The sequence below is a fragment of the Knufia obscura genome (assembly GCF_036327395.1).
Source record: "Knufia obscura strain CCFEE 5817 isolate CBS 148926 chromosome Unknown scaffold_2, whole genome shotgun sequence".
Classification (NCBI taxonomy): Eukaryota; Fungi; Ascomycota; class Eurotiomycetes; order Chaetothyriales; family Trichomeriaceae; genus Knufia; species Knufia obscura.
In genome coordinates, this window is record NW_027042688.1 from 1177936 (window position 1) to 1194735 (window position 16800).

At 50.9% G+C, this 16800-nt stretch overlaps 7 protein-coding genes and 1 non-coding gene across 8 annotated transcripts; 3 read left to right on the forward strand and 5 right to left on the reverse strand.

Annotated features, from left to right (window-relative positions):
- Positions 1–516: 516 nt before the first annotated feature.
- On the reverse strand, positions 517–1536 carry PMZ80_002286 (uncharacterized protein; the record flags this gene model as incomplete). The annotated part of the gene is made up of 1 exon (XM_064870720.1): positions 517–1536. One exon carries the CDS (start codon positions 1534–1536, stop codon positions 517–519), a length of 1020 nt encoding a protein of 339 aa, XP_064733173.1.
- A 615-nt stretch (positions 1537–2151) lies between these two features.
- Positions 2152–2243, forward strand: PMZ80_002287. The gene has a single exon. It is a non-coding gene; the product is annotated as a tRNA-Ala (tRNA).
- A 613-nt stretch (positions 2244–2856) lies between these two features.
- On the forward strand, positions 2857–4500 carry PMZ80_002288 (uncharacterized protein; the record flags this gene model as incomplete). Its single annotated transcript, XM_064870721.1, has 1 exon — positions 2857–4500. One exon carries the CDS (start codon positions 2857–2859, stop codon positions 4498–4500), a length of 1644 nt encoding a protein of 547 aa, XP_064733174.1.
- Positions 4501–5002: 502 nt separating this feature from the next.
- Positions 5003–5686, reverse strand: PMZ80_002289 (uncharacterized protein; the record flags this gene model as incomplete). The annotated part of the gene is made up of 1 exon (XM_064870722.1): positions 5003–5686. One exon carries the CDS (start codon positions 5684–5686, stop codon positions 5003–5005), a length of 684 nt encoding a protein of 227 aa, XP_064733175.1.
- A 976-nt stretch (positions 5687–6662) lies between these two features.
- On the reverse strand, positions 6663–7953 carry PMZ80_002290 (uncharacterized protein; the record flags this gene model as incomplete). The annotated part of the gene is made up of 2 exons (XM_064870723.1): positions 6663–7805; positions 7876–7953. 2 exons carry the CDS (start codon positions 7951–7953, stop codon positions 6663–6665), a joined length of 1221 nt encoding a protein of 406 aa, XP_064733176.1.
- A 2149-nt stretch (positions 7954–10102) lies between these two features.
- MCM1 (transcription factor of the MADS box) lies at positions 10103–10726 on the forward strand (the record flags this gene model as incomplete). Its single annotated transcript, XM_064870724.1, has 1 exon — positions 10103–10726. One exon carries the CDS (start codon positions 10103–10105, stop codon positions 10724–10726), a length of 624 nt encoding a protein of 207 aa, XP_064733177.1.
- A 1232-nt stretch (positions 10727–11958) lies between these two features.
- PMZ80_002292 (uncharacterized protein) lies at positions 11959–14644 on the reverse strand (the record flags this gene model as incomplete). Its single annotated transcript, XM_064870725.1, has 2 exons — positions 11959–14463; positions 14510–14644. The coding sequence occupies 2 exons, from the start codon at positions 14642–14644 to the stop codon at positions 11959–11961; spliced, it is 2640 nt and encodes an 879-aa protein (XP_064733178.1).
- Positions 14645–15084: 440 nt separating this feature from the next.
- On the reverse strand, positions 15085–16332 carry PDX1 (pyridoxine biosynthesis protein; the record flags this gene model as incomplete). Its single annotated transcript, XM_064870726.1, has 1 exon — positions 15085–16332. The coding sequence occupies one exon, from the start codon at positions 16330–16332 to the stop codon at positions 15085–15087; it is 1248 nt and encodes a 415-aa protein (XP_064733179.1).
- Positions 16333–16800: the final 468 nt, after the last annotated feature.

Genomic DNA, 16800 nt, shown 5'->3' on the forward strand with positions numbered 1-16800 from the left:
GACGACAGCAATCAACGTCGGTGGCGCAGATCAAGCTTACTTAGCACTACCCCGTAGATAGCTGTCTGCTCACTGTATCGCTGTTGAGGCGCAAATAAGACCTTTCAAGCTCATTCGGAGCCTATCGACTGTTATCTCTTGCATATGAGTCTTGGCGTTGTGACGATCTTCTGGCTCCACTGATAAGGAGTAACCTTGAATGTCGGTGCGAGGTCGCACTGCAGCCAATGAGGAGATGCGCATTGGTTTGTGTTGAGCTGTGTCGCGACTCTGCTTGGCTGTCGTAGTTGTTGACCGGGGTCATATTCGTCGATCGTGGAGGTGGTTCCTAAGCTTGCGACGCGCCAGCCGCAAGGTGCTGCTGATATCGGGACAGCGGCACTGCGAGAACATCAAGTTCTCTGGCACAGAAGGTGCTATGTATTCTCGGACTGTTGGAGATTGGATACAGAGAGGTGAAGCCGAATGCGTTGTAAGCGTGCATTCAGTAGGCTAACAAAAGGTAGCACCAGGCGCTCATCCTGCTTCTTCCGTCTCACTGTCCTCTTGATCTTCCCTGTCCATCACTCTCTTCCATTCCTCCATCATGTCCTTCATGCCACCAGGAGTCATACTAGCATCGACCACATCCTTCGGTAGCTTGTGTGCACTGTACTTTGTGGCCGAGAACTGGTAAGCCTCCGGATCATCTCTCTGCACTAGCCTGAACTCTGGTACGAAGTCTTCGTCCTCTGGCTCGTCCATCGTCAATAGCTCGAGCCACGAGAATAGCAACGGATCGGTTCTCGGCGCCCATGGATTAATGTCAATAAGCCAGACTCGTTCGTGTGGCGGTGGAATGTAGACGTCGAATGTGAAGTTGGGATCAGGAAAGTCGTGCAATGTGTCTTCGAAGAACTCTTCGATCTTCAGACTGAAGTCGCTGCGTAAACCGAACAGGAAGTCGAAGTGGTTCATTTCTCGCTGGGTGATCGCGATCAACTTCTTGTCTCGTACGAAACATCGAAACTCTAGTGAAGGGTTGAGGTTGAAAGACTTCCGCAGTACTAGGTGGTATGGTACTTCCGCTGTGTCAATGCATCCATCAAATGCTTGCTCTAGATCATGCGAGATGAAATCGCTCGACTTGAGAAGGAGGTAGATCTCGTTTGCTGTTCTACATTCCATGTCATTCGTGCTCGAAATCCATGTCGCGTCTTTTGGCGCTGACCAATTGAGTTTCGGGACTACTTTGCCGCCTAGCTCGGCGATGGTGGATTTGATCTTTTCGTGGATTTCAGGCCAAGCTTCGGAAGGATCTTCTTCGTCTTCGTCGTCTGAATAACCACTATCATCGTCATTGCGCGTTGCTTCAGGTGGTAACATGATGCCATCCGATCTGAGGTAGTCAACGAAGGCTTGTGATAGAGGTATGAGTCGTGCTTTTGGTGTCTTGGTGCGATATTTGGGATGCCATGAGTGGAAGGAGCAATTGAGGATGTGCTGTGCTGTTGTTGGTGGGAAGGGTAATGTGGTATGAGGATTCGAGTCCGTCATGGCGATAGAAAGTACTGAGATCTAGCAATCGCTACGTGACCGTACCTTAACAATTTTGCTAATGCTTCGTCCAGCCTGGGTGCATGTGATGACGCGGTATGAAGTATAACCCTTGTTTTGCGTGTTACAAAGAAGTCTATAGTAAACAGGTCAGCAGTTTCGATACTGAGCTGTCCTAGCCTGAACTTGACCAGCAGCGGATTCGGCAGGTGTGGAAGCCTTGCGAAGATTCTGGTTCACGTGTTCCGGTCGCCACTTCCTTGTGATGAGTCAAGACCAGCAAAACATGCAAGATTCGAATGGTGCTTCTCTTTGTATTTGCTAAGGAGTAGACTTCTCCCAAAGAGGTTTGCGCGTCTCGGACTCCTGCGCGTTTACACAGAGTCGCTCGATGCTGGCATTGAATACCCTCCTCCAGCTCTTCCCAAAGACATCGAAGTATTACTCCTGGCTTATCGTGTGGAGCGTCGGGAGTACGGAAGGTATACCGGATACACTAGTACTAATCTGGCCGAACCCTGACTGACGCCGCACAATTCAACGATGTTACATCGCAAAATCGTGAAATAGGTCACCAAGCATTTTCCAGGCACAAATGAGCTCACAGAGCTTCTGGGGGTTGTGGTCTAGTGGTATGACGTTTCCTTAGCATTCAGGTTCTCTCGAGGCCTGGAAAAGGTTCTGGGTTCGATTCGTGAGTTACCCTTCTTCATCTTCACTGCCAGCTACTACCAGTGCTAACTCCAATACAGCCAGCTACTCCACCATCAATATCTGTGATTTCTTTTTGATTTTTGGTAGCTGTCTACCAGCAGAGTTCCCTACGCACCGTCGCTCTCGGGCATCCGGAAACACCAATATTGCTCCATATCAGCGCACGGAAAGGGCTCTCGCGAAGCTATACTTTTGCGCAGCGTTACAGAGAATCACAAACAAGTCGGGAGGAACGATGGTATGGCCCGTAGCCGCACACGAGGATCTTTGTCTGCAGAAGATATCTTATTACTACTCGCGACACTATTTTTGAGGCTCACAGAAAGGAGGAATCTCGATGTAATCCCCACAAAAGATAAGCTTCCCCAAGGAGGCTAGAACCACGTTACTTCGGCTCAAGCTACCCAGTTGGGCAAGCGATATCGTTCCTCGCGTGACTTGACATTTGCTTATTCTCAGCTGTGCCGATAACAGCTCTCTACCTCATCGTCGTCAGTTGCGTGCTTGCTCTTCGCGCTCAGGACGGCCATAGCTGTGCTGTGATCACCAGCATATTACGATACCCCTCAGCACCATCTATCTAGGCGTCACTTACAATACCACACCATGCGCCGCCCCTCCCTCACAGAGCGCGCGTCGAGCGCCCGCGCCGGCAGCGTAGACGCACAAACCGCCGATGCAGCCCTCGCGAAGATGGGCTACAAAGCCGAACTCCCACGCTCCCTATCTATGCTCAGCGTCCTCGGATTGTCCTTCGCGATCATGGCCGTGCCATACGGCCTCAGCACGACCTTTTACATCACGCTCGTGAACGGACAATCTGTGACTATCATCTGGGGATGGGTGTTGCTGAGTCTGCTATCAACGGCAATCGCAGCATCGCTAGCCGAAATCTGTAGTGTATACCCGACAGCGGGCGGCGTGTACTACTGGGCTGCATTGCTATCTACGCCAAAATGGGCGCCCATTGCGTCTTGGGTGACGGGTTGGTTAACCCTAGTTGGAAACTGGACCGTCACACTGAGCATCAACTTCGGCGGCGCACAGCTGATCCTCTCCGCGATCACTCTCTGGAACGAAGACTTCGTCCCCAACACATGGCAGACAGTCCTCATGTTCTGGTGCGTCATGCTTTTGTGCTTTGCGATTAATGTGTTCTTGTCGAAGTATCTAGATTTCATCAATAAGCTGTGTATCTACTGGACTGGAGCGAGTATCATTATACTGCTGATTACGTTGCTTGTCATGGCGAAGGCGGGCAGACGAAGTGGGGAGTTTGTGTTTGCGAATTATGATGCTAGTGGGAGTGGGTGGCCGACCGGGTGGAGTTTCTTTGTGGGATTGTTGCAGCCTGCGTATGTGCTTACGGGCTATGGGATGGTTGCTGCTATGTGTGAGGAGGTGCAGATGCCGGAGAGGGAGGTTCCGAAGGCGATTGTTTTGTCGGTTGTAGCTGCCGGGTTGACGGGGATTATTTACTTGGTACCTATCCTGTTCACGCTTCCGGATATTGAGTTGCTGCTTGGTGTTGCGAGTGGACAGCCGATTGCAACGCTTTTCAAACAAGTTACGGGCAGTGCGGCTGGTGGCTTTGGACTGCTGTTTCTCATTCTGGGTATCTGGTTGTTCGCAGGTGTGGGCGCGTTGACCGCTGCGAGTCGCTGCACATACGCTTTTGCGCGCGACGGCGCAATTCCTGGCTCAGGACTTTGGAGCAGGATCGACAAACGCTTCGACATCCCACTCTGGGGCCTCGTCCTCTCAACCGTGGTTGATTGTCTCCTCGGCCTCATCTACTTCGGCTCAACCGCCGCTTTTAACAGCTTCACCGGAGTCGCCACAATCTGCCTATCAACATCCTACGGCCTTCCAATTCTAGTATCAGTCCTTCGAGGCCGGCAACATGTCGAGCACGCCTCATTCTCACTCGGCAAATTCGGGTTCGCCATCAACATCACGACGCTAGTGTGGATCGTGCTGGCGGTGTTCCTCTTCTGCATGCCTGTCTCAATCGATGGCTTGACTGCAACCAGCATGAACTACGCAAGCGTGGTCTTTGCCGCATTTGCATCGATCAGTATCTTCTGGTACTTTGTTTGGGGAAGGAAGAACTTTTCTGGACCAGCTGTGCTGAAGACACTTATGACGGATTCTGATGTTGGTGTGATCAAGGGACAGGCTTTGACGGATGCTATTGCGAAGCAGGAGGCTGGTGTTGCGAATGACGAACTGGAGAAGAAGGCTTCGTAGGTGCGGCTGAGATATGGTGAAACGAAGAAAGGGATGATGCTGAATTGTGTATGTTAAGACCCAGTAAGGAGATACTATTTGAGGACGAATATGTCAGACAGTACTGAACGGATGTTCGATCAGCGAACGAAGACGTAGGCTGAGCGTGACCAGTGACTTGTATTCATCTCTGTGCCCTCACTCTGTTCTGCTTTTGTGGCCAAGTGTGGGTCGGAGCGAAGCTGATTGTTACGGCGACTCACAAAACTATCTACAACAAGAATCATTCTCCGGCTGATGTCAAATTGAAGAAAGTACGAGCTCGCACAGGTGTACACGCGAAGCATCAGCGACTACGACTACACCGTTCAAGCGATAGCAGTCAGATGCAGAAGGCGTGAGAAGTTGCAATAGGTGGGTAGCAAGTACGACCATGTAGGATGCGTCGGTCTACAGCAGACATGGAATGGGAAAAGAGCAACGGTACATCGGAAGTGGTGTCCTTGGCATATGCCTCCTTGTACTATGTCACAGCTTTCTCAATAGAGATATCGTCAAAGAATACAGACACATACTGGGAGCCTGGTGTTGCAATGCAGTCCATCACAAATTCCAGATCTCCACTGACGCTTGCAGGCACGAAAGGTATAGTCCTTTCTATCCACACTTCGCTTACATCGTCCAGCAACTGGAACGTGTCAACAACAGCCCCTGCAAAGCTAACGGTGAGTGTACATGGATCGTCTGCGGGAGCATAGAACACATTGTACGCGTATGACAGAGCTGGCGAAGGAATGTCAGATACGTTTATATCAGCTTGCTCGAAGGTGAACCGGAATGGTCTTACCCCATCACACAAGAGGAACACAGTGCCATCGTTTGCGAAATCCGAATCGACTCCGTCTATCCATACTCGCTCACCTATTGACCAGCTGGCAATGGTATTGGGACCTTCCGCAAAGTAACCATTTTCCAGACCTTCCGGGATCTCTTCGAAACCACCATTCCTGACGTGTGTTGGAAGGGGCACCGGAGTCGTTGTAGTAGATGTCTCTGAAGTCGTCGTGGCCCCTGACGTCGCCGTCGTGGTCTCTAAAGTCGTCATGGTCTCAATAGTCGTGGTCTGCGTCGTTTTGCTCTCAGTCGTCTCAGCCGTGGTCACAACGGTGGCAATAGTTGTTGATGTGGTTTCAGAGCTCGTGCTCATCGTTGTGGGCGTGGGCTGCGAAGACGTCGACGTCACAGGTTCAGAATTTGTTGTGGTCGCTCCTCCGATTGTGGTAGTGGTGGGACTTGCGGCATCAGAGCTTGTCGTTGCTGTGCTCTCGGAAGTGCTTGCAGTTGTTTCTTCCGGGGTTGTCGTTGAAACTCGCGATGTCATGGTTGCAGAAGGGGAAAGTGTAGGGCTATTCATTTCGTACCTGGTGGATGTGGAAGAGGTAGTACCCCTTGTAGCTGTAGTACTTGGTGTAGTCATACCTGTGCGCGTGCTTGGCTGATCCGCAGTGCTCATAGAGCTTGGCAACAAAGTCGTTGATATTGTTGAGGTTGTGGAAGGGCTGGTCGACGTGACTGAGCTCGAGGCAATTTCGTTGGAGATACTGGAGCTTATTGCCGGTGATTAACAGGTTCTGAGATAGTCGAGCTCGATACTTCTGACGATGACAAGCTGCTTGTGCTCCGACTCGAAAGAATGCCGTCATCCGTGTTGGTATTAGATGTTGTCGATCATCCAGTCAGGAGACCATCCTCTGTGTTCGTATTCTTAGTCGAAACACCACTGCTTGTGGACAAGCCTGTTGTCAAAGTCGTGTTGAAGGTTTCGGCCGCATATACAGTCGTGTATTCAGTAAAGGTGACCGTGTACAGATAACTCGCGCAGGTTGTTATAGTTCGCTGCGCTGCAATGCGCGTAATCAGCAATGGGAAGGCCCAGACGCCAAACAACATCGTGGCTCTGACAATACGAGACCTGGAACAAGCGACGGTAGCTTCGAAGAGTGGTCAGTATATATCTGTATATACGCGCTGCCTTTTATCTTGTAGCTTTTTATGTCCCAACATTCCGCATAAGTGACTCTGAGATAGAGGTCAGTGCTCAATACGAGATATGAACGTAGGCCTAGAACGCACCCCCTAGCTTAGACCAATTCATGCACCCAAGACACAGTGACTGCTTCCACTCATTTAATGATTCCATCTGGCCACGCGAGGTGATCATGCCACTCAACAGGAGTCAACTCCTTGATAGTGTCAAGCATGTACCTCGCCCAACCAACCAAGAACCAGGTATCTTGAATCTCACCCCAATAGATCAATACGCAGTAATGCGCCAGGATGACCAGTGCCTCGGGCTGCTTTTCGCTCAGCATCTCGAGAAATTTAGGCGGGAGGTTGACGCTCCAGACAAAACTCGCGAGGACTGTCCCTTCACCACGTTTTCTGAGTATCGAAGCTTGCACAAACGTAGATAGCAGAGCGTGAATGGCTAGTGCACATGCTTGCGACTTTTCCTTGTCACCGAGGTTGGTCGGGCTGCAGAGTGGGAAGAGATCTGTAATGTGCTCGACGTCTTCGATGTTGTGCGAAGTATGATTCTCTGCATAGTGCAATTCGTCTAGCAGCGGTTTGAGGAAAGACGATCGAAGGCGTTCACGGTACAGCTTGAGCACCTCATTGCCACCTCGAAGGAGATAAAGCCAATGTATAACGTCTGCTTGGAAATCGGATGCTTTCTCTTTTGCTGCACTAGCGAAGGAGAGCACAATAATCACACAACTAAATGCGAAGAGAGCATGACAATTTGTCTCATTGACGTTGCCAAGTGTTTCCTGAAAGGAGTGGATTGCGATACTCTGGTGTGTGCTGGCGCGGAGGTCGAATTCTGTTTTGCGTTGAGGATGCAGGTAGGATTGATGAAGGGCGGACATTGCAAGTAGACCGCGGAGAAGAAAGTCGTGCTTGAAGCCGAGCTCGACGGCGGCTTTCTGCCATAGCATCAATGCATCGCCGCTGTTATGGTTCGCCAGGTCATAGGCTAGGACGGTCGTATAGTGATGCAACAGCTGGAGGTCGCCAATATCGAGGTCGGTGGTCTTCTTAATCGAAAGCAGGTCTGGGGCATCAAAGGGGTTAAATTCGCTGATGTGGATGACTGTATTTCCATTTTCGGTGGGCGCTGGCACAGGAGGTGTGCGTGAAGCGCTATCGCTGGCTGAGATCGAATTTGTGCGTTCGGATTCACGTCGTTCAGCCGGAGAAAGTTGGAAATCACACGTTATCTGGCGTCGTTCGCAGTTGTTGCATTGTGGTCCAGTCTCATTGCACTGGTACTCATGTCAGGAGGGTACTTGGAGTCAGGAGCACATGCTCATGAGCACCGTATCTCGTACTGACCTTGATGCGCCGAACTTTGCACTGACTGCAGCCTCTCTTAGATTTAGTATGTGATCGTCTTTGGTGTTTTGGGGGCATTTGCGATCAGAAGATTCATCTCTCAACTAGCAACGTCAAGGTCAACGCTGGCTATCGGATTTGTTGATGCCTACGCAGTGCACGCACAAAACTGGAAGTAACAGATTTCAGGTGGGAAATACGACGAATACGAGACGAGGCTCAAAGAATTGGCAGGAGCCTGGCTTCGCAAGGCTTGAGTCGAAGCTTCCGGCCATAAGCCAAGGCGGACTTAGCAAGAGCCAGAGAAGCGGCAGCTTCCTTGTTGCTCATGCAGAGGCTCAAGGCATCACGTAGACTAGTATAATGCTCACTTGAAAACAAAGCGATCAAATCATGCTTCCGACGCTGACCTCGTAAGCATTCACAGGGTTGCAGCTGATGAGACCAGATACCATCACATCGTTAGCCTGCTATGACTAAGGAGCCAAAAGCGTGCTCTAGCACGCGCCGCACACCAAAGAACGTCGACTACATTTGTTGGTCGAGTGTTGCAAGTCGCGATGGCGCTGGGTAACCTTTAACAGTCTCCGCCTTGTATGACTTGACGTCCTGCAGAAGCATACAAGACAATGTCGCAACTTTGGAGCAGGTTGATATCCGACAGCAAAACAAAAGATCGAAGTTTTGACGTTCAGGAGGACGAATCTGATATCCAGAAATAGCATGGTGGACGAAAGCTGAAGGACACGCGAAAAGGAACTTTGCCAAAGAACAAATCAAAAACGGTCTGTGGGGAAGATGATTCAGCAGGGCCAGCAAACCTGGCATGCGACAGCACTAACGGGCTCTAGTCCAATTCTTTCACGCGCAAGCGCGATGAAAGACATGAGCCATGATGCATTGGTCACCGCTATACTAATCAGCTCGAGCTTACCCTCACCATGCGAGTCTGGCAACGGACAGCTCTTCTACTATATCGGAAGCAAGTCAGTAAAGTGTTGCGCTTGAGTAGCAACTGTTGCTGGTGAAAAGAACGCGTAGTGAGCGAACATGTAAGATTGTCGGGGGACAGGCGGTGTTGCTAGCGCGGCAGCGATACCCCTGCAAAGCTTGCCTTCGTCGTTCAATCGACCAATCGATAACCGTAATTCTACTGGCGCTGGTGGACTTGAGAGGCCCATCTGGCAAGCTTCTGGAGCCTCCGTGCAGGACAGCCCCTCACTTGGTTTAGCTTGCCAGATGCTCCTTAAAGGGTATGGCTCCCAAGCAGGTCGCTCTTCTGCTCTTTTCGTCTTCCTCCATACTCGTTTCGCTCTCGCCCTGCCACTCGTCCTCTCGTGTCTTGGGCCAGCCTTCAGTGTGTTTCTGGTTCACGACATCCCAAATTGTGAGAGGCCATCCATTCTCGTCTTTCACACAGCATTCTCGGCCCAGCATTCTACATCCTTGCTTCGCATTCGGCTACATCGCTGGATTTGCGCCTACCAAGAGTAAGTCGAGCAACAATTCGTTCTTTTGTTGTCCTTTCCCGATCAATCGAAGCGCGTGGAGTTTTTGCCAGATCGAGTCTCGGGGTTACTCCATTCGAACAAGACGTTGAGACTTTATGTCTTTGTGTCAAATTGTGTGCAAAGAGCATTCACGATCGCATCGAACATCGCCGTCGCGCATCGACAACCTTATCGGTGCATCCAGTGTGATGGACTGAACTATTTGTGAGCTCAACAAACACTGGGTGACGCCAAGCTTGCGCCTGGAAGGCACCGCACTGGCAGAGCGCGACTTCTGTCACGTGTTGCGATGGGTCCGAGTGCAACTGCCACGATTCCATTCAAAACACATCTTTCCTGTCAAAGAATTTCTCTAACCATTTCCATCGATTCTTGTTCTACGAGCGTTTCCTCATCCAGCTCGATACCCACCCAATCCTATCATCCACTGACAACTCGATTTGATAGCCATTCTTTGGCCGTCGATACTCGCGTTTCAAGTATGTCAACGCGCTCCTGCCCTGTCATGCAATTCGACCATTGCCTCTTCAACACAATCTTGGTTGCACCATACATACCTTGCAAAGCAAAAGGCTAACCCAATGTTCTATAGACGCAATAACTTGTCAACAAAGCTTGCAATAAGGTATGTCATCACTACCTACCTGCCTGTTCGAGGCAACTACTTACCCGATTTGTCGTGCACATGCTAACCACTTTCAGTAGACAAACCCAACATGGCTGACATGCCCGATCCAACCGTTGGCCTCGACCAGCCCTCGCCAGGTGATGACCTTCAAGGCAACGGTGTCGACGCCCGAGGGACCAAACGCCAACGTACCTCCATGGCCGGTGATGATGACGACGATGACGATGAGAAAGGTGGTCGTGAAAGACGCAAGATCGAAATCAAATTCATCCAAGACAAATCGAGACGACATATCACGTTCTCCAAGCGCAAGGCCGGTATCATGAAGAAGGCTTACGAGCTCTCTGTCCTCACTGGCACACAAGTCCTTCTCCTGGTCGTCTCCGAGACAGGTCTAGTCTATACATTCACTACACCCAAGCTCCAACCACTCGTCACAAAAGCCGAAGGCAAGAACCTGATTCAAGCCTGTCTGAATGCACCAGAGCCAGCTGGCGGCGAGAACGGTGTAGATGACGGTGTCGACGCTCAATCACCAGATGATGTCCCACAAATGCCACAACCTCAGCATAACATGCAGCGAGCACCTCCTGCCGGCGGCTATATGACACCCGAGCAACAGCAACAATACTACCAACAAATCCAGCAGCAGCAACAAATTGCCGGTCAATATGGTGGGATGCCGCAGATGCAACAACATCAGCGTGCTTAGGGGACTGGATATGACACATCTGCCGACATAAAACTTCTTCCAGTTCATGGAGCGAAAATTGGTGCTGAATATGGCCATCACAGTGGCTCACCACTGTGATTGATATGTCACGGAAAGGAGTACAAAGGAGATAAGGGCGCTAGATTCTTGGAACAAAATCAAATGCAAGAGCTTCTCACATTGAGGAATATTCTTATCGTTGGAAAAGGTCTGCAAAGAATGATAACCAATTTCGTGTTTTCGGACGAGAAAGGGAGGAGTTACGATTGCTTTCTATGTACGAGTGTCAGAACGATGAATGATAATGGGAAAGCAGCGGGTGGTAGCAGGGATATCGGTGGCTCTAAATAGGTGCTACTGCGCTTTGATCAAAATGTCGAGGTAGAATGAATTCTGCAATGCTACTCTTTCACATCATGCTCAGTGTTACCATAGTGATCCCTACTTCCGAGATTGTTTCCCTTGTACTAACAATGACTTTCTGCATCTACCTAGTGTCATAAGTGGTGGCCTGCTTCACCATTCCTCTATTCACGCTCTAGCCAGTCACTCCTCACCAGCATACAAGGAAGACTCCTTAAGCGTGCACCGAACCGACAAGTCGCAAGCCACAAAAAGCAAGGATGATCTCACAGAAGCGCAGAATCTCAGCTCAGCAAATCTGACGGTACACGGTGAGGCGACGGATCTACCCCAGCTGAGCGGTAAAGGAGTAACGCAATCAATGCATACGAGCTCCTCTCCACGCTTGCCTCACAAGGAATTGGACCGAAACAGTAACAAATCCGTCTGGACTCAACGTCACGTACGAGTTTTGCCCACGAATCGTATCGTGCTTCTCATATTGATCACAACGGTCAGTGCAACCTCCATATCGTCGAAATCGATGCCAGCTTCGCAGGAGTCACAACGCCGAAGACATTGCCATTCACGATCGTGCTCGGAACTCGCATGCGACTCATGGTCAACTCGGACATGTCGACATAGCATTGAGATAGTGTAGCGCTGTCATCATAGATACGCATACCACGAAAGGAAACAGGCATGATCAGTCTTCAGTCGCTTAAGTGGTGGTTGTGCAAAGAGAGGCTTAATAACGATATTGATATTGATACTGCATGCAAAATGCAGTACTAGAGGCAGGACCAGTTCATCCATTGGACATGACTCGACTACCAATATGCCCGATCCTGAACATACATGTGGCGTGTGTGCCCCTGCCTGTCGTGTCCTTACTCATCCAACGCAAGCGAATCGCCATACTCCCACATCCCACGATGCTCACTATTCGCTTCTTCCTGGATCTTCTTCAGACTAGCCAACGTATCAGGTGAACTCCTCTCCCATGCCTTTAGCTTGATGGGGACATGTGCTAAGCCCTCACGTACAAGCTCAGCGTTGATCGTTTCGCCGACTGGGGCGCCAGGCTCACTAAGTGTAATGTTTAGTGTTCCATCTTGCTCGATTTGATCCACGATTGCGACGAGTTGACGGCCCTCTGTGAGTTCGAAGAGGTACCGGATTGTGTCGGGGAGGTATTGTGGTGATGGGAGTTGGATGAAACTCAGCGAGGCGGGTACTGCTTGACCTTTCAGCTTCTGCGTTGAAAATTGTGGCTGCGTTAGAGGACGCATGGAAGACCAGGGAAGGGTCTCGCCGTTGCCGTAGTCGATGTATGTGAGTTCTGCTTTCTTGTTGTCTCGGTCCACCCGCCGTACTCGTGCTCGGTACCACTGTTTGTCATCTGTGAACTGGGCTGAGACGATGTCGCCGACTTTAGGTGGTTCGGTGATAGGTGTGGCGTTTGATTTGTTGAGGTGGAAGGAGCTGAAGGACTTCATTAGTTCTTCTAAGGCGCCAGTTGTGTTTGTGCCTATTGTTTGGAGCATGAGTTTGCCGTCTTCGTTGATGTGGGTCACGATAATGTCCCGATAATCTCCTTTCCGACGCTCTGCGGCTGGTGCTGCACCATTCGTGCCGTTGGTAGCTGCTGGTCCGGCCTCGTCCTCAGCAATGTCCTGGCTAGGGTCCCAGTCCTTCCAAAGGCCTTTCCTGCCTTCTTTGGCTCTCTGCTCTGCTGCATTGAGCTCGTTTGCATTGCCTGACTTTTCGGCCGAGTACTGGTGGACCGTGGCTAGACCTTCTTCGACTAGTGTTCTTGCGAAGCTCTCGCGGCCAACGTACATCGAGCCAATAAACCCCCCGACGTTGTCGGTTCCTTCGACATCGATCTCTACGTCTCTCTGCATACATCTTCTGTTTGCGAAGTCGTATGCTTCCTGACCAAATGGCTCGGCTTTGTCTCCTTGTTGTCGAGCAGGCTTCGGCGTTCGGATACCGGAGAGCACGAAGGTGAGCTTCGCATTGTCGCGCGGTACCAGAACGACGAATCTCGATCCAGCTCGTACGAAGTCGACGACTGCAGGGACTTTCTTCTGTCGCTGGAGCACCGAAGCCTCCATCTTTGCTTTCTGTAAGTTCTCCGAATAGTCCTGGTATTGCTTCGCGGCAGACGGTTTGCCTGACCACATCCCCTTCTGGTCTTTCTGGGCCGCCTCTTCTGCTAGAAGTAGGGAATCGTAGTCAGGGCTTCGATCAGGGTCGTCCCTTCGGTGCCGTATCACAGAAGCATAGCCAGCTTCCACTAGCGTCAAAGCGACGTTCTTGTCGTTTATCGAGACGGTGGCAACTTCGCGCTCTTCAAAGCCCTCAGACGGCGGCTTCTTGCCATCTATTGTAACCTTGACGTGTTTGCCTATCACCTTCTTTCTCAGAAACTCTTTCGCGTCCGCACCAAATGGAGATTGCTTGGGGTCTGAGGGTTTCGGCTGCCGTATACTGGATAGAGTTACTTTTCTTTCCTCACCAGACCGTGGCCGTAAGAAGATAGTCTCTGCGTTCAGGACTCGAGATACTGTGTAGTCTGCATCGAGTGGACCGGCTGCTGCCTGCGCCTTCGAGCCTTCGAAAACTCCTTTCTTCGCATTCTGAGCTGCCTTTTCGGCTTGTCTTAGTTGCGACATCTCATTGCCCAGTAATGTAACATGCTGGTCGTTTGCTCTTGCTAGACCAGCTTCGAGAAGGAACTTGGAAATATTGCCATTGGGATGCACCACGATACCAATGAGCTGCTTCTGAGGAGTGACGCCTATCAGCTGCGTGGTGACCAACCGCTGATGTAGCCTCGCCTCAACGAATTGATGTGCCTCCGTGCCGAAGGGTTCAGCTGGGACGTCCTTGCCTTCCGGAGTTGTTCTTTTCGTGGCAGGGGCTCTCACACCAGCTAAAACGACCATAGTCTGCACATGCTTCGTGTCAGAAAGCATGAGTCTCGCTATTAGCCGGTCACCAGTGAGGACTCGTTCGACGATAGTGTTGATTTTCTTGCCCTTGTACTGGGACACAAGGCCGTTTGGATCAGGCAGATCGTTTATGGATTCGATTTGACCACCTTTGCCCCACAGTCCTTTGCCAGCAGTTTTTGCATCGCCCTCTGACCCTCTCAGCTTGTCAAGATATGCCAGTGCAGCCTCGTCCTCTTCTTTTCTGCCAGCATCTTCCCGGACCTTAGCCCAACCTTCGGAGACGATTTCTTCTGGTAACGAGGGGCCGCCGGGCACAACAGTGATTCTGCCATATTCTCGTTTCGTGGTCGGAATTGCATACAGCACAAGGAAGTTTACATTCTTTCCAAGCAGTAGCTGTCGAAGATATTCTCGAGATTGAAATGCGAATGGCTATAAATTGTCAGCTAGTGTACACACTTTGCTGGAATGTTCATACCTCATCACCTTCTCGTTTCAGCCTCGGAGCAGAGATGTAGGCCAGAGACAAAGTTCGCTCTTGTCCTCTTTGATTTACCAAGACTACCGTGTCGCCTGACAAGACGGACTTGACCTTTGCTTGCATTCCTGCCATGATGGATGGCTTTTGACTCCAGATATGCTAATGCAGAACTCAGATGATTGACCAGGAGACTTTTATGGAAAAACAAAATGCAAGGGAGGAATAATGTGCGTGGTTGCTTGCAAAGTACGGTGAACGCTACAGCACCCAGGACTTTGAAATGTGTTTACTGCCCGCTACAGCACCATGCAATACTTTTGTGGGGTAGTGACGTTCAAATGCTGGTCCCTGAACTAGCCTAAACTGTAACAAGCAGAGGTCTCGTGCGTTTCATAAATGAGCAGGCACAGTACGAAGTAGTGTAGATTGGCTACTAAGAATGAATCGAAGAAGGCGGACGTAACCAGCTGTACAAGCCAGACACAAGACCTCAGCCAGCAAGTAAAGCATAATAGTACACCCATTCCAGCACCTTGCTCGCTCAAGCAGCTTTGCTCTTTTCGATCACGCTATTAAAGTACTAACCGACCAGGCTCGACTTGCAGAACAGTCTTCATCCTCTCTAAGAACGTCCTTGCCCTCTTCTCCTCGCCTACCGGCACGTTCAAGCTGAAGATGTTGATTGCACCCGCACTTCCTACCGCAGCCGATGGACCTGAGCCAGCCAACGTTGCTCGACCAGCAACCGATCGTGCAGGCTTCGCCTTTCCGGACAGGATGTCAATGATGTCCACGGGCTTCTTGATAGGTCTCGTGTTCGCCGACTTGGGCATAGCCGGACTTGCTGAAGCAGAGGGCAGAGCTGTAATCTGCGGAAGATAGGTCCCTCTCGACGTCGTAGCCACACGATTTAGTCCAAGCACTGCGTTGAACAGGTCGTTCGAGCTCGGCTTCACGCCCTTGGGTAAAGGTAGATCGTCGTTAGCCTGGTCGACCGCTCGAGCAAGGAAGGCTGATAGAGGCATGGTAGTGCCTAGAGTCTCTTGTACACGTTTCTGGACTCTGAGAACTTCGGCAAGCGATACAGTGATTGACACAGACGTGATCTTCGGCTGCTCCTTGACCGCACTTTCATCAGGAACAACGGCCGGGCCAGTGGTCGATCCTGTTGGGGCGGCTGCATCTGCCTTTGGAGCGACCTTTATGTTGGACAGATCTAGATGACCCAGCTGTTCGATGCGAGCTGATTGGCTTTTGCTGTAGTCTGCCTCGATGTTTCCCAGATAGGCTAACACGTCACCTTTGAGCAGACGCCCACCTGGACCGGTAGCCGGTATGTTCAGAGCATCTTTCTCGGGTATACCCTTGGCCAGGACCAAGGCTTGAACAGCAGGATAGAGAGGATACTTGGGATTCTGGCCTGGACCATCTGGAGAGGTTTTTGGACGATCGCGATCTGGTCTTTTGTTCTCTGGAGTTCCTTTGGGAGCAGCAAAGGGTGTCTGTTGCTCTTCGGTCGCTTTCTTCATGTTATCCGCTGGGGAGGAAACAGGGACAGAAGTGTCTTCGGGTATCTGTAGGGAGGAAATATCGTCGCCGGATTCAGCTATTACGGCGATCCTTGTGCCGACCTGGACTGCCTTGCTCCCATCACCTTGAAAGATCTTTGCCATGATTCCATCGTCTTGGGCTTCCACGTCCATTGAGGCCTTGTCTGTCTCTATTTCCAGCAGCACGTCTCCTGACGAGAACGAATCTCCCTCCTTGACCTTCCAGCTTGCAATGTTGCCCTCAGTCATGGTCGGTGACATGGCAGGCATGGTGAAGTTCTGTGCTTCCAGCGACCGGCTACTCGAGGAGAACTGTCTTCTTGCGCATTGTGATCGAGCATGGCGGGCTAGTATTCGTACTGGCAGTCGAGTAGCCATCCCGGCTGCTGGAAATGTAAGCGGGCCTTTGCAGGCGGAAGAGCCCGGACAATTGTATTGAGTCGCAAGTGACGAACGACCGAGATGATGCAGGAGAAGGTAGCTGGAAATGCAATTGAAAGTGTTTGCGATATACTGTAGGACAGCTTGCGGAGCTCAACAAATCGCTGCCCGGATCTGACCCATTGCCAAATAGATAGATGGGGCTCATGGCAGGACTTATAACGCTCTCCGATTGGCTGATCCTGAGTGCGTCGCGACTTCCCTCCTCGTCCGCGTCCAAGAATATTTCTGGAACAATCAGATGGCATTGCAGTGTACAAGATAGCTGGCCTTGGGGTGCCTGGTGTTTGTCTCTGC